This window comes from Brassica napus, chromosome C2 (assembly GCF_020379485.1).
Source record: "Brassica napus cultivar Da-Ae chromosome C2, Da-Ae, whole genome shotgun sequence".
NCBI classification, from domain to species: domain Eukaryota; kingdom Viridiplantae; phylum Streptophyta; class Magnoliopsida; order Brassicales; family Brassicaceae; genus Brassica; species Brassica napus.
In genome coordinates, this window is record NC_063445.1 from 16,141,167 (window position 1) to 16,166,196 (window position 25,030).

The 25,030-nt window shown below is 39.7% G+C and overlaps 2 protein-coding genes across 14 annotated transcripts; one reads left to right on the forward strand and one right to left on the reverse strand.

Moving 5' to 3' along the window:
• The first annotated feature begins 49 nt into the window (after window positions 1–49).
• On the forward strand, window positions 50–2,512 carry LOC106381052 (E3 ubiquitin-protein ligase rnf8-B). 4 transcript variants are annotated; one of them, XM_013820915.3, is made up of 8 exons: window positions 50–190; window positions 289–416; window positions 500–633; window positions 713–896; window positions 1,243–1,358; window positions 1,446–1,818; window positions 1,901–2,089; window positions 2,199–2,512. In XM_013820915.3, exons 1-8 carry the CDS (start codon window positions 181–183, stop codon window positions 2,373–2,375), a joined length of 1,311 nt encoding a protein of 436 aa, XP_013676369.1. In that variant the 5' UTR covers window positions 50–180; the 3' UTR covers window positions 2,376–2,512. The 4 variants fall into 4 exon arrangements, with proteins under 4 accessions (XP_013676369.1, XP_048603741.1, XP_013676367.1 ...); XM_048747784.1 differs by having other exon boundaries at window positions 292–416; XM_013820913.3 differs by having other exon boundaries at window positions 1,243–1,818.
• LOC106377948 lies at window positions 1,874–25,030 on the reverse strand. Of its 10 annotated transcripts, none has more exons than XR_007319497.1 (7): window positions 24,670–24,962; window positions 24,237–24,449; window positions 24,022–24,154; window positions 23,641–23,937; window positions 23,455–23,570; window positions 16,240–16,347; window positions 15,833–16,166 (listed from the first exon to the last, which is right to left on the reverse strand). XR_007319497.1 is itself a non-coding variant. In XM_048747792.1 (7 exons), coding segments are annotated over exons 1-6 (720 nt in total). In that variant the 5' UTR covers window positions 24,672–25,004; the 3' UTR covers window positions 15,833–16,166; window positions 16,240–16,272. The 10 variants fall into 10 exon arrangements, 9 of the variants coding, with proteins under 9 accessions (XP_048603750.1, XP_048603747.1, XP_048603749.1 ...); XM_048747792.1 differs by having other exon boundaries at window positions 23,455–23,585; window positions 23,772–23,937; window positions 24,670–25,004; XM_048747786.1 differs by having other exon boundaries at window positions 16,240–16,414; window positions 24,670–24,972.

Consider the following 25,030-nt stretch of genomic DNA (forward strand, 5'->3'; position numbering starts at 1 on the left):
TTTTTGTTTTGTTAAAACGGGTTGAAATGGACAATGAATGGGTTCGCAGATCATTTGTCGATCCCAAATTAATTGAAATTCCCGCCTTTACAGACCTGAGTAGAAGAAGAGGGAAACTGAGAGACATCTGCCACAGAAGAAAGAGATATTCGCCGCAGTTTCTAGGGTTTCCATCGCTTCATGGGTTTCAGTAATCTGCTCTGATTTAGCTCGATTTCACAATCTAGGGTTTATCGAAGCAGTCCCCATTTTCTCAGTGGATCTATCTTCTGCTGCTGTTATTTGTAGTAGGTATGGAAAACGTGGTTGCAACTGTGAGTGGCTATCACGGCTCGGAGAGGTTCAAGCTCATCAAGCTTATCTCCCTTTCTGGTGCTAGTTATGTCGGCGCTATGTCAAGATCCATTACCCATTTGGTCTGTCTCAATTCCTCTTCTGTTTTTAATTTATGTAAAGAAAACAAATTCACACATACCCTTTTTGCTTTATTATGTGATAGGTTTGCTGGAAATTCGAAGGCAAAAAGTACCATCTTGCTAACAAGTTCAATACAATTGTAGTCAATCATCAATGGGTGGAAGCTTGCATAAGGGAAGGCAGACGAGTTTCCGAGGCTCCTTATACCTTTGAAAGGTTTTCTTTTTTTTCTTCTTCTTGTTTGAAATGTTGATTGATAAAAAGCCTTATGCTTTTTTATTTTATTTTATTCTAGTGGGGAAGAGGTTGGTCCTTTGATGGTTGAACTTCCTGCGGATTCTGGAGAAGCTAAAGTCACTAAGAAGGCCAATAATCCTGCTGATACTTTTGATAAATACTTTTCTAACGGTGAAGAAAGCAGGAGGAGCCGCCGCACTTCTGAGCTTTCCACTTGGATGGACTCTGTCTTGTTGAAAGAGGTAAGCCTTCTAATCTCATTTTTTTTTTCTTTGCTTAGATGCAAGCTGAATCTGGAACCTTAGAGCTCTGAATTCTTTATCTTCCCACCTATAGGTATAGTTTTTTTTAATGTTTTAAGTAATAGTACCAACGTTTTGTGCTGTTCTACTATCCAAAAGATCAGAATAGCTTTATCAATTTGCATAGTTTCTATGTGATTCGGACGACTGGTGTTATAATAGCGTATCCGCAACACTGTGGAAGGAAGCTTTAGAATTAGCAAAACATGCTTACTTGCATCAATGTTATGTGTTTGCTAGAATAAGTTTTTTTTTCTGTCTCTAAGCTCCTTTCGTTGGTCTTCAGAAAAATACAGAATCAACCAGACACTCAGTGAGACTGAGAACAAAGAGGCCAAGTAATATTTTTGAAGACAAGGAATACACTTGCGTGGCGGAATCTTCACGGAAAGGAAAGAGGCGGTTAGTAAAGCCACGCTCTTCCAGAAACCTTATCGACCTTGATTCTGATGGGGAATCTGATAGTAACTTTCATGACATTCCTGACAGGCAACAAAGAAAGTCTCAGGATCCTAGGGAGCTTAATGATGAAAATGTGGAGGACTGTGTTTTAGAACAAGGAGAAACATCAGCTCGTGAACATCCCCGAGACTCTACAACACAAGACTGGGCTGCGGATGAAATAGAGGAGTCTGAGAATTGGAATCATTCAGCTGTATTTAAACGCCCGAGATCAATCAATGCAGAGAAATCAAACTTCAACAAGCCCGATTCAAGAGAAGAAGAGACGGAAGCAACTAAGATGGTCTCTGCGCAGGTTTCTTGTGTCATATGCTGGACGGGGTTCAGTTCCACTAGAGGTATTCTCCCTTGCGGCCACAGGTTTTGTTATTCCTGCATCCAGCAATGGGTAGACCGTTTGGTGAGTTATCTTCTTCAGACTAAAATTAACTCCTAAATCAATACAGATATTGCCATGATACAACTATGATGTATATCTGCAGGTTTCTGAAAGAAAGAAGACAACATGTCCATTGTGCAAGTTCAGTTTCGTAACTATCACAAAGATAGAAGACGCAGGATCTTCTGATCAAAAGATATATTCACAAACAGTCCCTGACCCATCTTCAACAAACAACTCTCTTGTAGTACTCCCTGAAGAAGGAGAAGAAAGACAAGGTTTCAATCCACTGGTAATGCCGTCTATCTCTCTCTCTCTCTCTCTCAAGAAAGAAACCGAGTCTTTAGTTTCTGCGCTCTTCTTGATTGCAACATTGTTCTTTTTTTTTGGTGTGGATGCAGACTCGAGCTTCAGCGTGTGGTAGATGCTCCCTCAGTGAACCAGTTGATCTTCTCATAAGATGTCACATCTGCAACTTCCGGCGGATCCATACTTATTGTTTAGACCCTTATCTGGTTCCTTGGACCTGCAACCATTGCAATGATCTTCAGATGCTTTACCATCGTCGTGGCTACTAAAAAAGTGACATTATTAAAAGATTATCCCATTTATTTATGGTTGTCATATGAATATAGGAAATGAACTCCGCTAGAAAAATGTTCTTCACAAACAAAAAGGATTTTCAGAAGCTGTTTACAGTTTTTACCTTTCAAAAGCATTTCTGCATCAATTTACAGAATCGAAGTCGCAGATAGAACCGAATCTGAGCCAAATTCTATGATTGGAACCAAATGGAATTTGTGTGTAAACTGATCAAATACCAAACTGAATCTAAATTTTTAACCAAACCAAATCAATTTTTATCAAGAATTTTTAATCATTTTAGTAATAAGAGACAGTCGCATGGATTTAGAATAAGACAATTTATGTTATATATTTACTAGTTGAGTTAGTGGTGTTTTTATTTTCGTTAAGTTCATTCGTTGTAAGCATTATGAAAACATTAAATAAAGTTGATCATTCCTATGCAATTTTTTGTATCTATGAGCTAACATGTACATTTGATATCAACCTAAAAGCAAAGCAAAAATATATCATTTTGATGACCACACTACGGTCACTGGATTGAACTGATGGAAAATCATTTCTCAGCTAACGGATTATGGAGTCTGGTTACACTGACACAATGAGGGAGTCAAAGTGGCTGCTACGCTGCTGAAATATTTGGAGGATATCAAGATAAATGATCAGCATATGAAACACTATATGTTCCAAACAATTGATAGGGTTGGGCTTGAGCAAATTTCGGATCGTACACTATCCAAAATCATTTGCAATGCAATGAAGAGAAAGTTTGGAGAGGACATGAGAGGGTGAATCAAGACATGAGAGGGTGAATCAATCTCTTCTTCAAACTCTAAAAAGAGACTTCTCCCAATGAGGGTGGGTGAGAACATTGACGATTATTTTGGAAGACTAATGACAACTCCAACAAAACGAGGAGCAGCGGGGGAAGACATGGCAGACTTAAAGATTGTTGAGAAGATCCTTTGAACACTAACTAAAAATTCACATATGTAATGCTGTCCATTGAAGAAACGAAAAATACAAGATGCATGACTATCAATGAGTTTCAAAGTTCTTTGTCTGTCCATGAGAAAAAAAAAATCCAGTTGTAAAGAAGATGATCAAGCTCCCAATGTCAAAGGCAGGGATAGATGATCTTTCTGACGACGAGTTATGAATAGAGGACGCTCTTTAAAAAAGGCGGTGACTGAGTGTTATAAATTTCACAATTTGTGGCATTTTCAGTATGAATGCCCAAATGCAAACAACCAAGCACACTTTGCAGAGGTAGAAGAGAAAGATGAAGTTATGCTGATACCACAAGTAGAACTTCAAATAACAAAGAGAGGTGATGCATGGTTTGTAGACTCTGCATGATGTGTGGAAATCAAGGTATGTTTTCAAGTTTGGAAACTACTTTCACTTAATGTCAAGCTTGAGAATAATCGCAAACTGATGGTTAATGGGAAAGGTGTGTTAAATTATGTTGAAGGGAAAAAGCTATGTTGTGAACGATGTGTATATTTATAAACAACATGTTGAGTGTCAAGCAACTTAAAAAAGATTAGATGTGCTATTCACCGGAGGAGAACGAAAGACATGTAGCATAATTCATCCTACAGAGAAGAAAATAACAGTATGCTGTGAGTGCAAATTGAATGTTTTATCATGCTTGACAAGCGTGTGGTAATATATGGTGTTTTTGGTATCTTGTATATATGTTTTCTAATTGGTTTTCAAGTCTTTATCGAGTTTTCCTAGTCTTTTTCGAATCATTACAGGTCTGGAGTTTCATTGGACGAGAGATAAACCAGTTGGAGGAAAAGAAGGGAAAAATAGCGCAATTTGGAGTTTTTCACGCATAACAGTCGTGCGGAGCAGTCTGGCGTGCCTGTTCTAGCGACAAAGATTTTTAAAAAAGTTTCCAAATATTTCGGGATTTTACCTAGGGCTTCCCCCTTTTCCTCCTGCAGCCGCCAAAGACCTCCAATATATATTTTCTTATTATTGTAGACATTCTACGTGATTTTTTAGAGAGATTTTGGAGAGAAAAAACTTGTAGTCTTGTTAAGGGAGAAGAATCTCTACATCATTTGGAGAAGATTTCTAAACCCTCTTTGCTTTTTATTATTAATTCAGACATGTTTTCTTCATCTGTTATCTCTGTGATTTCTCTGTCCATGGCTGAGTAATCCACTTGCTTAGTCTAGGGTGTTAGGGTGTTAGATCCGTGAGTTAAACATAGATAAGTGAATCCCTTGATTGTCTTCATTCATAACTATTCTTAATGCTTGCATTAAACTGGCCGCTTAATGTTAAATCCTATGTTTAACATGTTCATTAACCGTGTAATAGGTTGCTATATCTGTTATGAATGAGCATTGCATCCCTAGTCAGCGAGAGTAGATATTAGGGTATTTTCTGAACATATCAGACTTGATCTCTAAAGATTGCTAGCGCGTCTTGATCCAAACGAGAGTTTAGGCATCAAGACCGACTTGCAAAGGAATCAATACCACGAGAGTGGGTTGATTCAACCTAAGTGATCCGAGTTCTGGACTTACTCTTAATTGAACTTTAATAATTGATTGGCTCACACTTGTTTAACACCCGATCAAACCACCCTAGGCTAGCATTCTTAATCATCTGAAAAACCTTAAATCAATCTCTTACTTGCTTGTTACGAAATCAACTTTAAAACCCCCATATTGTTTTATCTTGATATTGATCCTTTAGAAATAAAGTGTAATCATTGGTCTCAGGAGGATATCAAGGCACTCTTTACTGAAACACTGACACCATCGCTGAAGGTACTTCCTAAGGTTGATGACCCTGGAAAGTTTGTTTTTCCTTGTTTCATTGCTGGAGTGGAATTCAAGGAAGCTCTTTGTGATTTTGGGTCTAGTGTGAACCTTGTCTCAAGGGCGATTGTAGACGAGCTGAACATTGTGGACATTGAGCCTTCTTAGGTGAAACTGGTTTTTTCAAACTCTTCCAGGACAGTCCCTTATGGCACAATTCGCAACCATCCTGTCCAAGTTGGGAACTGTATTCTCCATACCGAATTTCAGGTTGTTAAGATGAGCAAGGATCATGAGATGCCTTTGAACTTTGGAAGGTCATTTATGGCTACAGTTGGAGCAGTCGTCGACATGCCTAATAAGAGAGTCTACTTCTCCAACATCAACAAGAAGGTTTTCTACAAGGCTGTCCGAACCAGATCACAAATCCGTTACGCCTCTTGCATCTCAGTGGTTAGTGGAGAACAGCTGGAAATTGTTCCTAAGAAGGAGCTTGGTAAAAAGGGTGAGATCAGAGAAGTCATAGATGGAGATCCTCACACTGATACCAAGAAACTCAGTGGGAATGCAAGGTTGAATGAAAAAGTCCAGAAGAAAAGGGTCAAGGGTGACCCTATGATGACTTTGATACCTCGGTTGTGTGATGAGAAATCCATTGAGTATGAGGTAAAATGCAAGGGTACCTCTAAACCTTTCTCTAAGGTCAGAGTAATTCTCACACATGAGCTGAAAGAGAAAGGAGAAGCTGTTGTGAAAGGGTTATTGAGAAGAGTTTTGAAGCTGAACATGTCTGATTGTGGAGCTTGTTTTGGAACAAGCCCTCATGCTCAACCTGACTGATCCCTGTCACCAAGTCAAGCTAGTGACTTAAACCAAGCGTTTGGTGAGAGGCAACCCACTGGTAAGTGTAAATATAAGTTGGTTTTGTTTTTGTTTGCTTATTTTTCGTTTTAGTTTATTGAGTCTCAGGTCAAAAAGCAGAAAAATCCGAGATACTTAAAAATTCTGGGTTGCTGAAGGAGAGACTGCTCCAGGCGGAGATCTTGCGATAGAACACCCAAAATTTTCGTGGAGCACCCGCTCCACTCAGGTAAGTATCTCACCAAAAAAATGTTTATTCTTGTTTTCACCTTCTTTCTGATTTATTTTCACACCAGAGACGGTGTGAAGTAAGTCTGGGGGAGGGTTTTCGTCGTTTACTAACTTGTTTCTTTCTTTTGTTTTTCTTTTGAGTTAGTTTGAGTTAGTTTGAGTCAGTTTTTATGATCGAGTCAGTCAAAATTTTGTGGGAATTAGGACCTTATTATGTGTCGACCACTGACCACCTCATGCTTTAGTTATCTTATTCAGTGACCTTAGCAGTGGCGAAAGACACACATGTGGACCTGGAACACCCTGACATTATCTCATTTGGTTCTCCAGAAGATTTCGACTTGTCGAGGTTACACTAGAAAGACGTAGCTTCATTTAACTTGAACCTAATCTTGACTGAATTTTTTGTTGTTATGGGAATTAGATCAGAGAAACGAGAACACACTCAGGACTTCTTATCCTTTTTATCCATCTTGCTGATCCTGAGTGGCTAGCTCATCTTTAGCTAGTTCCCACCCTGCACCTTAGCCTTTATTCCACCTTCATGCATTTGTTTTTCAGTGTCATATGTGCAGATATGTGCAAAAAAGTCGGAGAGGAAAGGATCGACACAGTCTTTTACTTGTTACTGCTGCAGAAATTCAGTTAGAAAGGAGAACAAGCAGATTAAGGGAGCAACCGCTCATAACCAATGAACTGCGCAAGAGCAGGGGTGGAGAATCAGAACCACCAGTGGCACTCAGAAACATCATGTATTACCTCCTTCTTCGTCACATCACCATATCAGTCTTAAAAAAAAAAAAAATGAGGTGATGGAGAAGGGGAAGAAAACAAAGAAACATGAGCAACTGGGAAGGTCAAGCAAAAGAGTGGGTACCAAGTTGAAAGATTGGAGAGCAGGCAGATGATCTGATCATCCAGATGGCTGATCCAAAATGGAGCAGTCGTTCCAGATAGAGCAAAAACAAGTAGACGCTGTGGACATCAATGGATCTATCCTCTCTTGCCATTTTGTGTGATATCCTGCATCCTCTACAATGAAATGGTAGCCCCTAAACACTTTTAACTCCACCATTAAATAGCATGTTTAACACCTAGCCCGCCTACCCTGAATAGTGCCTGTGATGAGAAGCTCACGCTACTCTTAAATGAGTGTAGGGAGTTTTGTCTCGATAGTGTTGCTTTTTCAGGTTTGAGATGTAGAGTATGGAGCCGATCTTGAACAACAGTCAGTGGGGTTTCAGTAAGGGTGTGTTGTCCTAGTTTTACTGCTTATATGGTTCAGAGATTCGTGGTTAAAGTATGGTTGTTGAGAATAGGAGAGTTCCCACACTTTCAAACCTTTCTCCCTATTCTTGATACTTGACATTGTTTGAGGACAAACAAGGATCTAAGTCTGGGGGAATTGATATATGGTGTTTTTGGCATCTTGTATATATGTTTTCTAATTGGTTTTCTAGTCTTTATCGAGTCTTCCTAGTCCTTTTCGAGTCATTACATGTCTGAAGTTGCATTGGATGAGAGATAAACCAGTTGGAGGAAAAAAAGAGAAAAATAGTGCAATTTGGAGTTTTTCACGCAGAGCAGTCGTGCGGAGCCGTCTGGCGTGCATGTTCTAGCGACATAGATTTTTATGGAAGTTTACAAATATTTTGGGATTTTACCTAGGGCTTCCCCATTTTTCTCTTGCAGCCACCAGAGACTTTTATGGAAGTTTACAAATATTTTGGGATTTTACCTAGGGCTTCCCCATTTTTCTCTTGCAGCCGCCAGAGACCTGCAATATATATTTTCTTATTATTCTAGTCATTCTACGTGACTTTTTAGAGAGATTTTGGAGAGAGAAAACTTGTACTCTTGTTAAGGGAGAAGAATCTGTTCATCATTTGGAGAAGATTTCTAAACCCTCTTTGCTTTTTATTATTAATTCAGACATGTTTTCTTCATCTGTTATCTCTGTGATTTCTCTGTCCATGGCTGAGTAATCCACTTGCTTAGTCTAGGGTGTTAGGGTGTTAGATCCGTGAGTTAAACATAGATAAGTGAATCCCTTGATTGTCTTCATTCATAACTATTCTTAATGCTTGCATTAAACTGGCCGCTTAATGTTAGATCCTATGTTTAACATGTTCATTAACCGTGTAATAGGTTGCTATATCTGTTATGAATGAGCATTGCATCCCTAGTCAGTGAGAGTAGATATTAGGGTGTATTGTGAACATATCAGACTTGATCTCAAAAGCTTGCTAGCGCGTCTTGATCCAAACGAGAGTTTAGGCATCAAGACCGACTTGCAAAGGAATCAATACCACGAGAGTGGATTGATTCAACCTGAGTGATCCGAGTTCTGGACTTACTCTTAATTGAACTTGAATAATTGATTGGCTCACACTTGTTTAACACCCGATCAAACCACTCTAGGCTAGCATTCTTAATCATCTGAAAATCCTTAAATCAATCTCTTACTTGCTTGTTACGAAATCAACTTTAAAACCCCCATATTGTTTTAGCTTGATATTGTTCCTATAGAAATAAAGTGTAATCATTGGTCTCAGGAGGATATCAAGGCACTCTTTACTGAAACACTTACACCATCGCTGAAGGTACTTCCTAAGGTTGATGACCCTGGAAAGTTTGTTTTTCCTTGTTTCATTGCTGGAGTGGAATTCAAGGAAGCTCTTTGTGATTCTGGGTCTAGTGTGAACCTTTTCTCAAGGGCGATTGTAGACGAGCTGAACATTGTGGATATTGAGACTTCTTAGGTGAAACTGGTTTTTGCAAACTCTTTCAGGACAGTCCCTTATGGCACAATTCGCAACCTTCATGTCCAAGTTGGGAACTGTATTCTCCATACCGAATTTCAGGTTGTTGAGATGAGCAAGGATCATGAGATGCCTTTGATCTTTGGAAGGTCATTTATGGATACAGTTGGAGCAGTCGTCGACATGCCTAATAAGAGAGTCTACTTCTCCAACATCAACAAGAAGGTTTTATACAAGGCTGTCCCAACCAGATCACAAATCCGCTACGCCTCTTGCATCTCAGTGGTTAGTGGAGAACAGCTGGACATTGTTCCTAAGAAGGAGCTTGGTAAAAAGGGTGAGATCAAAGAAGTCCTGGATGGAGATCCTCACACTGATACGAAGAAACTCATTGGGAATGCAAGGGTGAATGAAAAAGTCCAGAAGAAATGGGTCAAGGGTGACCCTATGATGACTTTGATACCTCGGTTGTGTGATGAAAAATCCATTGAGTATGAGGTAAAATGCAAGGGTACCTCTAAACCTTTCTCTAAGGTCAGGGTAATTCTCACACATGAACTGAAAGAGAAAGGAGAAGCTGCTGTGAAAGGGTTTTTGAGCAGAGTTTTGAAGCTGAACAAGTCTGATTGTGGAGCTTGTTTTGGAACAAGCCGTCATGCTCAACCCGACTGATCCCTGTCACCAAGTCAAGCTAGTGACTTAAACCAAGCGCTTGGTGAGAGGCAACCCACTGGTAAGTGTAAATATAAGTTGGTTTTGTTTTTGTTTGCTTATTTTTCGTTTTAGTTTATTGAGTCTCAGGTCAAAAAGCAGAAAAATCCGAGATACTTAAAAATTCTGGGTTGCTGAAGGAGAGACTGCTCCAGACGGAGATCTTGCGATAGAACACCCAGAATTTTCGTGGAGCGCCCGCTCCACTCAGGTAAGTATCTCACAAAAAAAATGTTTATTCTTGTTTTCACCTTCTTTCTGATTTATTTTCAAACCAGAGACGGTGTGAAGTAAGTCTGGGGGAGGGTTTTCGTCGTTTACTAACTTGTTTCTTTCTTTTGTTTTTCTTTTGAGTCAGTTTTTTTGATCGAGTCAGTCAAAATTTTGTGGAAATTAGGACCTTATTTTGTGTCGATCACTGACCACCTCATGCTTTAGTTATCTTATTCAGTGACCTTAGCAGTGGCGAAAGACACACATGTGGACCTGGAACACCCTGACATTATCTCATTTGGTTCTCTAGAAGATTTCGACTTGTCGAGGTTACACCAGAAAGACGTAGCTTCATTTAACTTGAACCTAATCCTGACTGAAATTCTTCTTGGTGTGGGCATTAGATCAGAGAAACGAGAACACACTCAGGACTTCTTATCCTTTTTATCCATCTTGCTGATCCTGAGTGGCTAGCTTATCTTTAGCTAGTTCCCACCCTGCACCATAGCCTTTATTCCACCTTCATGCATTTGTTTTTCAGTGTCATATGTGCAGATATGTGCAAAAAGGTCGTTGAGGAAAGGATCGACGCAGTCTCTTACTCGTTACTGCTGCAGAAATTCAGTTAGAAAGGAGAACAAGCAGATTAAGGGAGCAACCGCTCCATAACAATTGAATTGCGCAAGAGCAGGGGTGGAGAATCAGAACCACCAGTGGCACTCACAAACATCATGTATTACCTCCTTCGTCACATCACCATATCAGTCTTAGAAAAAAAAAAAAAACGAAAATGAGGTGATGGAGAAGGGGAAGAAATCAAAGAAACATGAGCCACTGGGAAGGTCAAGCAAAAGAGTGGGTACCAAGTTGAAAGATTGGAGAGCAGGCAGATAATCTGATCATCCAGATGGCTGATCAAAAACGGAGCAGTCGTTCCAGATAGAGCAAAAACAAGTAGAGGCTGTGGACATCAATGGATCTATCCTCTCTTGCCATTTTGTGTGATATCCTGCATCCTCTACAATGAAATGGTAGCCCCTAAACACTTTTGACTCGACCATTAAATAGCATGTTTAACACCTAGCCCGTCTACCCTGAATAGTGCCTATGATGAGAAGCTCACGCTACTCTTAAATGAATGTAGAGAGTTTTGTCTCGATAGTGTTGCTTTTTCAGGTTTGAGATGTAGAGTATGGAACCGATCTTGAACAACAGTCAGTGGGGTTTCGGTAAGGGTGTGTTGTCCTAGTTTTACTGCTTATATGGTTCAGAGATTCTTGGTTAAAGTATGGTTGCTGAGAATAGGAGAGTTCCCACACTTTCAAACCTTTCTCCCTGTTCTTGATACTTGACATTGTTTGAGGACAAACAAGGATCTAAGTCTGGGGGAATTGATATATGGTGTTTTTGGCATCTTGTATTTATGTTTTCTAATTGGTTTTCATGTCTTTATCGAGTCTTCTTAGTCCTTCAAAATGGAAATCGGATAGGATAGATGGATGGATCTATCTTTTTTTTTGAGTCATTGCATGTCTGGAGTTGCATTGGATGGGAGATAAACCAGTTGGAGGAAAAGAAGAGAAAAATAGTGCAATTTGGAGTTTTTCACGCAGAGCAGTCGTGCGGAGCAGTCTGGCGTGCATGTTCTAGCGACAGAGATTTTTAAGGAAGTTTCCAAATATTTTGGGATTTTACCTAGGGCTTCCCCCTTTTTCTCCTGCAGCCGCCAGAGACCTGCAATATATATTTTCTTATTATTCTAGACATTCTACGTGACTTTTAGTGAGATTTTGGAGAGAGAAAACTTGTACTCTTGTTAAGAGAGAAGAATCTCTACATCATTTGGAGAAGATTTCTAAACCCTCTTTGCTTTTTTATTATTAATTCAGACATGCTTGCTTCATCTGTTATCTCTGTGATTTCTCTGTCCATGGCTGAGTAATCCACTTGCTTAGTCTAGGGTGTTAGGGTGTTAGATCCGTGAGTTAAACATAGATAAGTGAATCCCTTGATTGTCTTCATTCATAACTATTCTTAATGCTTGCATTAAACTGGCCGCTTAATGTTATATCCTATGTTTGACATGTTCATTAACCGTGTAATAGGTTACTAGGTCTGTTATTAATAAGCATTGCATCCCTAGTCAGCGAGAGTAGATATTAGGGTGTATTGTGAACATATCGGACTTGATCTCTAAAGCTTGCTAGCTTGTCTTGATCCAAACGAGAGTTTTGGCATCAAGACCGACTTGCAAAGGAATCAATACCACGAGAGTGGGTTGATTCAATCTGAGTGATCCGAGTTCTGGACTTACTCTTAATTGTACTTGAATAATTGTTTGGCTCATACTTGTTTAACACCCGATCAAACCACCCTTGGCTAGCATTCTTAATCATCTGAAAAACATTAAATCAATCTCTTACTTGCTTGTTACGAAATCAACTTTAAAACCCCCATATTGTTTTAGCTTGATATTGATCCTATAGAAATAAAGTGTAATCATTGGTCTCTGTGGATTCGATCCTAAAGTGCTACATCGACATACCATTCGATTGTGGTAGTGTGCACATTAGGTTAATTGGTGTGCGTATACACGTAATATCATGTGGTAAGACAGAGCATAGTTGTGGCATCAACATTATGGTAATACAAACGTGTGGTAATATAAAGGTTGACATCTAACACAAAGCAAAGTTTTTAAAGGGATAATGATAACATTGTATATTCCTATATCTTAGGGGTTTTATGTTAATCCTCCTAGCTAGCATATGATTCTCTTGTTGTATATATACCCTTGAGGGGATGATGAATAAACAGTTACATTCATATTTTCTGGTATCAGAGCCTAGATCTCTTTGACCTATTTTTTTCTATTGATCATCTTCTACAAACTACCCTACTCCTAATCCTACTATCGCCATCATCATAAACGATGGCTGATCTCTCTACAGCTACCTCATCCTCTACTAATCCTACTCCACCTAATGTCATTGACGCATCACCATACTACCTAGCCCCATCCGATAATCTTGGAGCTTTGATCACGTCGGTTCTGCTCACTCATGAAAACTATTCAGAATGGTCTACGGAGCTTAGGAACTCACTACAAGCAAAGAGGAAAACGGGATTCATAGACGGTACGATTGTGAAACCTGAAACAGAACCTGACCTTTCTCGATGGCTTGCAACAAACTCCATGATTGTTGGCTGGATTCGAACTTCGATTGACTCGAAAGTACGATCAACTGTTACTCATGTCTCGACGCGCATAAGCTTTGGGAGACATTACGCTTCCGCTTCTCTGTTAGGAATGGTACACGCTTGCATCAACTACAGGATGAGATTACAAACTGTAAGCAAGATGGTAAATCAGTCCTTGATTATTATGGGCAGCTCAGGAAGCTGTGGGAAGAACTGCAAAACATGAAAACAGCTCGTCCCTGCACTTGTGATGCTGCTGCAGACATAGAAAAAGAAAGAGAAGATGCTAAAGTTCATAAATTTCTCTTTGGGCTCGATGACTCGCGGTTTGCTTCGATCCGATCTCGTATCACAGATGAGGAACCACTACCTGATCTCAACATCGTTTACTCTCGAGTGGTTCGTGAAGAACAAAACATGACATCCACTCGATCCAAGGAACAACGATCAGAGGCATTAGGGTTCTCCGTCAAAACAGCACCTGCTCAAGAAACTACCAAAGTCGAAGTTATGCCTCCATGCTCTCGAGATCCAGCACGCACATGCACTCATTGTTGAAGGACGGGACATGATATCACAGAATGTTTCCTTGTCCATGGATATCCAGAGTGGTTCCTTGAGCAACAACGGCAAAGTAACTCCTCTCCGGGACAACGAGTAGGTCGGGGTGGTCGCTCCAGCAACAATCGTTGCCATGGACGAGGTCATGCTAATGCCATTCAGAACTCACAAACAATCAACTCCGACCAGATAGCTTCGCTGATCTCACTATCCAAAACCAACAAAGCAATCTCTCATCGGAACGTTTGTCGGGTAAAACTACACTTACTGATGTTATTATTGACACAGGAGCATCACATCATATGACATGAGACCTTACGTTACTTCATGACGTATATGACATCCCAGCATCTTCCGTAACGTTTCCTAATGGACGTGATTCTCATGCCACCAAACGAGGATCGTTACGTATCAGCAAGGACTATGTTCTACATGAAGTTCTTTTTGTTCCAGATTTCAATTTCACACTTATCTCCGTTTCAAAATTGTTCAGACAAACTGGATGCATTGCAATCTTTACTGATACTCTGTGTGTGCTACAGGACCGTTTTTCGAGGACTCTCATTGGAGCAGGTGAAGAACGTGAGGGGGTTTACTACTTTACGGGTGTCAAAGTCGCGAGAGTTCATGGGGTTTCACAGTCGCAGAATTCTACTTCTACTCTATGGCATCGAAGACTTGGACATCCATCCTACAAGGCTTTATCTACTTTACCAGCGTTTAAGGATTTTAAGATAGATTTTTCTGATTCTAGTCAATGCGATATTTGTTTTAAAGCGAAACAGACTCACAAGGTGTTTCCAGACAGTCTTAATAAAGCCATTATACCTTTTGCTTTGATTCATTGTGACGTATGGGGACCTTATCGCACACCAGCCTCGTGTGGGGCAGTGTATTTTTTAACAATTGTTGATGATCACTCGCGAGCAGTTAGGGCATACCTTATGCTGAAAAGTCTGAAGTGTCTTCCCTCTTACGCAATTTTTGTGCAATGGCTGATAGGCAGTTTGGGAAGCAAGTGAAAACAATTCGGACAGATAATGGGACTGAGTTCATGATCTTGGCACCCTACTTTCGTGAACACAGTATCATCCACCAGACATCATGCACTTATACACCTCAGCAAAACAGCAAAGTTGAACGAAAACATCGCCATATCCTCAATGTGGCTCGTGCCTGCTTATTCCAGTCTCGGTTACCTGTCGAATTCTGGGGGAAGAGTATATTAGCTGCAGCCCACAGGATTAACTGCACTCCTACGCAAGTACTTGATGGTAAAACACCGTACGAAGTTCTGCATGGAACTCCTCCTATCTACGATCAGTTACGGGTGTTTGGCTGTCTGTGCTATGCGCACACGCGACCGAGAGACAGAGACAAGTTCGGTTCTCGAAGTCGCAAATGCCTCTTTATGGGATACCCCTTCGGTAAGAACGCTTGGCGTGTATACGATCTTGAGTCCAATGAATTCTTTACGAGCCGTGATGTGGTCTTCTTTGAGGATAAGTTTCCGGGGATTGAGAAATCTGTTTATGTCACGCCACCAACTCTACAAACTGATATCCCAGTCGATGACTTGCTTGTTTCACCGGAACACCTAACAAGTCACCCTGCTCCACTGCGTGACTCGAGTGAGACAATAACTTCTACGTCCCCGCCGGTAACAGTGACAGACTCTCACTACAAGAAAACAGGCGGATCCCGAGGGAAAATATCGTCGGGAATCTGTAGGGAATCGACATTCCCTACAGATTCCTGACGAAGAGTATCGTCGGCCCTATCTCGTCGGGAATTGAAACTCGGTCGGGAATCCGTAGAGTAAGGCCGACTAATCCCGACGGGTTACCTACAGAACCTTTCCCGACGGATTATCAACGTATAATTCTGTAGGTAAAAGCTCGTCGGTAATCAGGAATAATTTCCCGACCGAAGAAATCCGTCGGGACCAATGAACTTGAACCTGTCGTGAAGATCGAGATTTCCCGACGGAATTTGTCGGTCGGTAACTATTTCACATTCCCGTCGGGAATTAGCGAAATTACCCGACCGCTTGTTTCCGTCGGGATTATCCGAAAAATTTTATTTTGATAAATTTTGCAATTTTTTCTAATTATTTAAAACAATTAGTATTCAAATTATTATTTTTAAAACTAATAATATTAAACATAATTTTAAAAGTAGTTAATATTTACATTACAAGTTTGAAAATAAAATAAAAACTAAAAATCTTCTCCAAAACGATTCTTTGTTTATCCATAATTGTTTCGGTGAGACTCTTGGTTACTTGCAGCTCAACCCGGATCTCAGCATTGTCGGTCTTCAAGAACGCAATCTCCTCGTCTTTGTTCTTGATCTGTTCCATGAGGTCGTCAACGGGATAAAGAGAATGAACCGAAGAAGATAATCCATCATTGATTGAACGACCTATCCCAACGTATCGACCTTTCTTCTTTGGAACAGCCTGCATGAAAACTAAATAAGTTATAATAACTTAGATATTATGTGTAACATGAGAAAATACTTAGAAAACATACCTCAAGAACAAGGTTGTTTATTTGCTCCAAAGTTCAGGTGTTGGAGAAAGCAAAAGATCCATCTTCAGATTGAGAAACTTGGGTTGAGATGATGTCATCTGCTCTGGTCTGGACAAGATCGCATACATCCTTTATAAGCAAATCCTGAATTTCCCCAGTCTGTTTGTTGGTGTCACTACAAGAAAACAGCGGTATTCTGACGGACATTCCGACGGAAAATGAAATCCTCGGAATATACCGACGGAATTCCGAGGGAATATCAATCCGTCGGAATATTCCGAGGAAAAATGTGTTCCTCGGAAAAAAACCGATGAATTCCGAGGAAATATTATAGCCGTTGGAGAGCCGTTGGGGGATTTTACAAAATTCCGAGGAAATTCCGACGAACTAGCCTTTTCCGTCGGAATTTCGTCGGAATTTCCTCGGTCTGTCGACAGGATTTAAACTATAAATACAAGCACTCCTCTTCCTCTTCATTCACTCCATATCTTCATCCTCCCTCTTACTCTATTTACACACGGATTTGATTCATAAAAAATATGTCTTCTTCAAATTATTTTCGTTCTTGGATCGATCGACCTCATTTGGATCCGAACACGAGATTGCTTACGGAAGAATACCAACGAGGTATAACCGAATTCATGGGGTTAGTTCACCGACAACCGGAAGCAAAAACAGGTATGTTAAGATGTCCTTGCTCTAATTGTAAAAATAGAAAGGTTATTAAAGAATGGGATGTTTGGACTCATCTATATTTGAGTGGGTTTACACGAAGTTACAAAATTTGGTATCATCATGGGGAAACTGATTATGAACATGGTAGTACTAGCGAACCTCAGCCAGCGGTTAGATTAGAAGAACCAATTAGAACGGATGTAGATTATGGTGTAGGTACTGAGCAGATGGTAAATGATCATTTTAGAGGGGAAGATTTACCCAATGCAGAAGCTAGGAGATTTTATGATATGTTGGATGCTGGAAAGCAACCATTGTACGAAGGTTGCAGAGATGGTCATTCAGCTTTATCATCTGCTACAAGATTGATGGGCATTAAAACAGATTATAATTTGGCTGAAGACTGTGTGGATGCGATTGCTGATTTTGTAAAAGGTATTCTACCCGAGGATAATGTAGCTCCTGGTTCATACTACGAGGTTCAGAAACTCGTAGCTGGTCTTGGTTTATCGTATCAGGTAATAGATGTATGCAGCGACAACTACATGATTTATTGGAGGGCGGATGAACAGCAGGTTACATGCAAATTTTGTGGAAAGCCTCGTTATAAAGATACGAGTGGAAGAGTTCCAGTGCCATATAAAAGGATGTGGTATTTACCTTTGACGGAAAGGTTGCAGAGGTTGTATCTGTCTGAACGCACAGCGCAACCAATGAGATGGCATGCGGAGCACTCAACAGATGGTGAGATCAGACATCCTTCAGATGCAAAAGCTTGGAAGCATTTCCAATCAAAGTATCCCGACTTTTCGTATGAGAGAAGAAATGTCTACCTTGGATTATGTACTGATGGTTTCAGTCCGTTTGGCAAGAGTGGAAGACAGTATTCTCTATGGCCCGTCATTCTTACACCATACAACCTACCCCCAAACTTGTGCTTGCGACGAGATTTTTTGTTTCTCTCGATTCTCGTTCCCGGACCAGAGCATCCTAAGAGATCACTTGATGTGTTTCTTCAGCCACTAATATATGAGTTGCAACAACTATGGGCTCAAGGTGCTGAAACATACGATGTTTCGTGTAAAGAAAACTTTCAAATGCGGGCAGTACTAATGTGGACAATAAGTGATTTTCCAGTATATGGTATGTTGTCTGGATGGACAACGCATGGAAGGCTATCATGTCCATATTGTCAAGATAACACTGATGCTTTCCAACTAAAACACGGAAGGAAAACGTGTTGGTTTGACTGTCACAGGAGATTCCTACCACCTGATCATCCATATCGTAGGAGTAGGAATTTGTTTACGAAGAACAAGAGGGTGTTTGACAGTCCACCTCCGGAAATTTGTGGGAAAGATTTGAAGATACAACTAAGAGATTTTGGTGCAGAAAGGACGCCAGACGTCGGTGGACATGAGCGTTTTCCGGTAGATGTTGTTGGAGAACTACATAACTGGCACAAAAAAGTATTTTCTGGGATCTGCCATACTGGAAGGATCATCTGCTAAGGCATAATTTAGATGTCATGCATATTGAGAAGAACTTTTTTGACAATCTCATGAACACGATCCTTAATGTTCAAGGTAAAACAAAGGATAATTTGAACTCAAGACTGGATTTAGTCGATATATGTGCTCGTTCAGAACTTCATGTTGATGAGAATGGTAGGGCTCCTTTTCCCATATACCGACTTGATGCAGAGGGAAAAGATGCGTTCTTTGATTGGATTTCAAACGATGTGGAATTTCCAGACGGTTACGCATCAAATTTGCGTAACTGTATCGACAGAAAGGAAGGAAAGTTTACTGGCTTGAAAAGCCATGATTGCCATGTAATGATGCAGCGCCTCCTTCCGTTCGCCTTCAATGAACTATTAGCACGAAATGTTCATGAAGCAATTGCAGGGATAAGTGGTTTCTTCCGCGATTTATGCACGAGATCAGTGACTCTTGAAGGTATTGAAAATTTGAAGACTAACATAGCCGTGATTCAGTGCAACCTTGAGAAGATATTTCCTCCCTCATTTTTTGATGTTATGGAGCATCTTGTTATTCACCTGGCAAGAGAATTGGAACTTGGTGGTCCTGTGCATTATAGATGGATGTATCTGTATGAGCGGTATATGTTCCATTTGAAGAAGATGGTGAAAAATTTAAGTAGGGTGGAAGGTTCTATAGTCGCACAGATGATCAATGAAGAAACTTCAAACTTTGCCGAGTACTACTTTCCAGCAGAAGTTCAGACCAAAAACAGAAGACCTGCTCGGCATGATGATAGAGGCGAACGGGCAACATATCATGTTACGGTTCCAGACATTTTCACAGACGTTGGACGACTTAGCGGAAAACCAAAGGACCGTCGACTTACTGAGCAGGAGCGCAGTCATTTGCAAACATATTTGCTCACCAACTGCGAAGACGTTCTTTAATATGAGAGGTAAATAAATGAGCTTACAAATTTTTATTTTAACAAGTTGAAATTAAAATCTTAATTAATTACATTATTGTCATCATATACAGGATTTTCATGGCAGAAAAGCGGTTCGAGTATAGATACGCCACGGAGGACGAACTAGAAGAAATGAAGCAGAGAGAATTTACTGGATGGATGTTTACTTATGTGAGTGCTTTAAACAAATTAAAATATATTTTATCACATATTTATACTAATTCACATTTATTGATATAACATATATATATGTGCTATTAATAGGTGTCTGCTGGTTTGGCCAGAGGTGAAACATTTGACGATTGGATACGTGAGATGGTCGTTGGACCAAACTTTGTTGTGAAGTCATATCCGAGATTTTGTACTCGAGGATATGCATTCACAACTCAGAAGAGGAGACGTTCGAGTACGACTTATGATGCTGGCGTTTGTTCTGCATCAGGAGATGATGTATACTACGGACACATACATGAGATTTTGGAAATCAAGTATTTGGGCATGGTTGGATTGCTCTGTACTGTTTTCTATTGTGATTGGCACGACAACACTCCAGATCGAGGTGTGAGAACAGATGCATTTGGTGTTACATCAGTAAATTCGAGGCGAAAGCTGCAATATTATGATCCTTTCATTCTTGCTTCTCAGGCCGATCAGGTAATTAAATGTTAATTATTCAGAATGATTCATCATCATGTGTATTAATTTATAATTTTTCTAAATGCTACAGGTTTGTTATATCAAGTACCCCCGGGTAAGGAACAGAGATGATCCATAGGTTACTGTTACAAGACTCAACCCGAGAGGCCGAGTTCAGGGAAGTTCTGAGCTGGAAGACCCACTACAACCAAGCACATCCGGCAACTTAAGTGCAGCAGAAGATTTAGCTGGAGTTGGCCTAGTAGTCGATTTAACCGACTTTGGAGAGGAAGCCGTCGTTCACGTAGAGGATGAACCAGTGATTGGAGAGTTTCACCAAGATCCAGATTCAGATTCATCTGGTGATGATGACTCGGAAACAGACTACCATTGATTTTTTTTTTTTTTTAAGAAATACAGAGGAAATTCCGAGGAACACTTGATATAACCTCTTTCCTCGGATATTAGTTATTTGGTTTATCTAGCAAGGCAAAGCTGAATACGAATTAAAAACTACTCAAAACACAACCAAATAAAACGAAGAAACCATGTAAAAGAAATACGAACTCATAATTAAGAAAAAAAAATAAAAAAAAAACACTAAGTTCAAAATTAACAGAAAATAAGACCATAAAACGTTAGAATAGAAAAGAAAATAAAATAGCGCGGTCGGAAATCAAATGGCAATCATGGCCGGTTAGGATTGTGATTTGGTTGTATAATAGGTTTAGAATTGTGATTTGGTTGAATAATTTGTTTTGTTGAACTGATTTAGAATTTTTTTATAATTTTTTTATTTTTTTTGTATTTATAAAATCGATTTTTGTATATAAAATCGATTTTTGTATTTTACAAAACGATTTTTCTATATAAATTCGATTTTTTGGATTTTACAAAATCTTTTTTATATATAAATTCGATTTTTTGGATTTTACAAAACATTTTTAATATCTATAAAACTTTTTTTGTGATTAAAAACTATTATTTGGGTTTTTAAAATATTTTTAATATTTATATATATTATTAAAACTATTTTTTGTAATTATTAAACTATTTTTTATTTATTAAAACTATTTTTTGTTTATTAGAACTATTTTTATATATTTATTAAATATTTTTAATATATATAAATCTTTTTTGTGATTAAATTATTTGGGATTTTTGAAAAAAAAAATTAATTTATATATTTCTGTATTTATTAAATATATTTTTTTAATTTACAAGTCTCATGACGATCAGACTCGGCCTCGACAGCGTCGTGGTCGTGGTGGTACGGGTAGCCAGTCTCGGGATTCCAGCCTTTTTCAGGATTCCCCTTCGCCCCATAGCTCCAACCATACATCTCCCTCTGCTGCACCCGCTCCTGCTCCTCTCACTCCCGCTGCTGCATCCGCTCCTGTTCCTCTGGGTCCTGCGGGAGTGATGAGTGTTGCGGAGTTGGTTCAACAGCCCGGTCGTGATCATCTTCCGTATCTCACTACGTATCCACATGGACGGGGTCAAACATGGTAATTAAACATTTTTTTCTTTAAATTTGGATTCATTATTAACCGTTTGTTCTTTTTATTAGGTTCAACCGATCCGGGAACAGGATCAGCGCATGGATCAACCGTATGATGTACTCGGCCCTCGACAGGGGACATCCGACTTTCACTCACTTCCCTACCGACAAGCAGGTTCTGTGGTTTCGTCAGTTTGCGGTAAGTATTCTAATTTTTTACTTATATTTTTAATCTTTAATATAAATTTTCTACTAATTGTGTTTTTTTTTCAGCAATAGTTCAACTGGAATTCCGATGAGACGCTCTTTATCTATCACCACTTCGTCCATAAAGTTATGGACAACTATGGGAAGCAGATCCACCAACCGCAGGAGCGACCGTAAAGGGAAGGGCATCTACAAGCATAACTTGGGTGCTCAATCTATTGCCACTCTGGGAGATCGCATGGTAAGTTCAACCGCTTTTTCTTCAATTATTTGAGTTTCAGAATTTTAATTTATTGTGCATTTCTTCTAATTTCTAATGTTTCTTTAATTTATGTTTTTTTCAAGGCGGAAGAAAATGATGGCGAGCCGGTTGATGATCTCGCCCTAATGAGGAGGGCGTATACCAACAAGAAGACCGGCCAGATTGATGACGGTCTTGTGAGGGACGTGGTCGACCTGGTCCAAACTCAGGTGGTAGACGAAGTGTCTCAGCTTCAAACCGAGGATGACGCTTCGACGGCTTCGACCAACTTGTCCCGGTTTCGAATCAACGAAATCGTTGAATCCGTAAATTCTTTTTTTTTAAAGTTCAAGTCATTTATTTCTTGGTTTAAATTTGTAAATTTGGCTATTTTCTATTCAGTCGGTTCCAAAGAAGAAGGGACGTCTGGTCGGTTTGGGTCGTCGCACTCGGTCGGTTCGGGTCGTCGCACTCGGTCGGTTCCTCCTTCTTCTGCACCACCGCCCTTTGTTGATCCAGAAGTACTTACGGCTCAGTTGAAGGACAAGGATGATCGCATATCTTTGTTGTAGACCCAGATGGCGGCTCAACAGGCGGGCTATGAGGCACAGAGGAGGCTGAACCAGCAAATGATGGAGATGATGCAGAGGATGTACCCGAACGAGGTGTTCCCGGACGTGCCAGACCCGTAGTTTTTTTTTTTCCCAAAAACTCGGAATGTTTTATTTTTATTTGTGAAACTTTGAATATTAATTAATATGATTTCAATTTTAATTTTAATTTTATATTTTCGAATTTAAATTTCAAAAATTTTATTTTTAAAAAAAAATTAATATTTTTTTAATTCAGAGGAAATTAATTATATTTTTTACTCGATCGATCGATGCGTTTTTGGACATAAATCCATCGATCGATCTGTTTATAAAAAACGTTCGGAATATACCGAGGGACATCTTCCTCGGAATATACCGAGGGACACCTTTCCTCGGAATATACCGAGTGACCGGTTCCTCGGAATATACCGAGGGACATGTTCCTCGGAATTTTCCGAGGAACATGTCCCTCGGTATATTCCGATCGATCGATGGATATATGTCCAAAAACGCATCGATCGATGAACTTCCGAGGAAATATCCCGACGAAGTTCTCCCTCGGTATATTCCGAGGAGATTTCCGACAAACTAGTGATCCTCGGAATTTCCTCGGAAATTTGTTTCCTCGGAATTCCGTCGGAAAATTCCGAGGGATTTCCGAGGAAAGAAGAAATTCCGAGGAATTATTTCCGAGGACTTGTTTCGTCGGTATGTCGTCGGAATATCGATATTCCGACGAAATTCCGACGATTTTTTCCCTCAGTATCCTTGCTGTTTTCTTGTAGTGTGTGAGCAGACTTCAATAGAGCGAAAGCATCGACAGGGTTACCCCCGTTCGCTACAATCTAACCAAAACATATAAAATTAATACAATTGGTTAAACTAATTTAAATAAAACTTTTAAAACTTACTAGTTGACGTTCTCGAGAAAGTAAACTAGTTGAGCCAAGGTTGTGGACATAAGCTCCTTTCCCGCCACGGTCACTACGCTTGTTCTTCGAGTTGGTTTCTGACTGGGCCTTTGTTTCTGGTTTCCCCCAATGTATAAAATTAATACAATTGGTTAAACTAATTTAAATAAAACTTTTAAAACTTACTAGTTGACGTTCTCGAGAAAGTAAACTAGTTGAGCCAAGGTTGTGGACATAAGCTCCTTTCCCGCCACGGTCACTACGCTTGTTCTTCGAGTTGGTTTCTGACTGGGCCTTTGTTTCTGGTTTCCCCCAATGAACTATCAACTCCTCCAAAACAGTCAGGCTGACGTTCTTAGGGGTTTTCCCAGCCTCCCACACTTTTTTCCACTCACTGATTCGACCGCTGTAGTATCTAGTGGCGTATTGATCAAATGAGATCTTCACTCTCCCAGTCAATCCTGAATCCCAATTGTACTCTTGCTACAAATGCAATTAAAAAGAAGAAATTTAATGTTAGAAATATAAAGATAAAAAATGAAGTATTTACAAATATAAAAACTCTACCGCAAATTGCCGAAACCAGAGGTTGCGGTAGCGTGGAGGAATCTCTGCATATGTCGGCCAACCTTTCGGTAGCAAACCAGAGTAAACAATTCTCAGAAGACTTTTGCTGACACCACTCTCTGATAATCCAAACCTGGAAAACGAAAAAAAAACATAATTAGTTGTAAACTTATTTGATATAAAACAATTAAGTACTTTTAGAACTGAAAAATTACACGGTGGTGTTTGGAATGGTTTTATAATTAGGATTAAGACGTGGAAGAGTTTCTCGGCCAGGTTGCCGGATCAACTCGTCAATGTCCATGTTAGTCGGCAATGGCTGTCCATCCTGAGAAGGTGCGGATGGTGATTCCCGAGATACAAAAGGCGCTGAAGAACTACTAGTACCTCGAGATAAAGGACGTCGAGACTGTGTAGGTGTTCCAGACCTTTAGAGAAAAAAATTGGTTACCATCAATCAAAACAAACAATAACAACACAATTCCTAAAATCAAAGCTCCGAGTCAATTCTAAACTAACGAAAACAAGGAAAACCTTAACAAACAAAACAATAACAACACAGTCCGTAAAATAAAAATTCCAAAATCATCCAATCCAACATCCTAACAACAATCTAACATAATATATAAATAAGGAATCAAATCTTACATGATTTTAGTGGAGATTTGGGATGAGATGAGTGAAAAGGGCGAAGAAAACCCTTTGCTTTCCGTCGGAGAGAGAGACGCGACATATGGTTTTAGAGAGAAAGAATAATGGGGAAGGAAAATAAATTCCCATTTATATATAAAACCATTCCGGACGGCTTTTTTCTCTCGGGAATCCGTAGGTAAATTTCACCGAAAAAATTGGCGGTACTGGTTCCCGGGTTTATTTCGATAACCGGCAAATTACCGACCGCTTACCAACATAATATAGGCCGAACCGTAATCAGTTGGTAAACTGTTGGTTATTGATCTTCATTGGTCTCCGAAAACTTGCAAAAGATGTTTATCCGTCGGGAATCGGT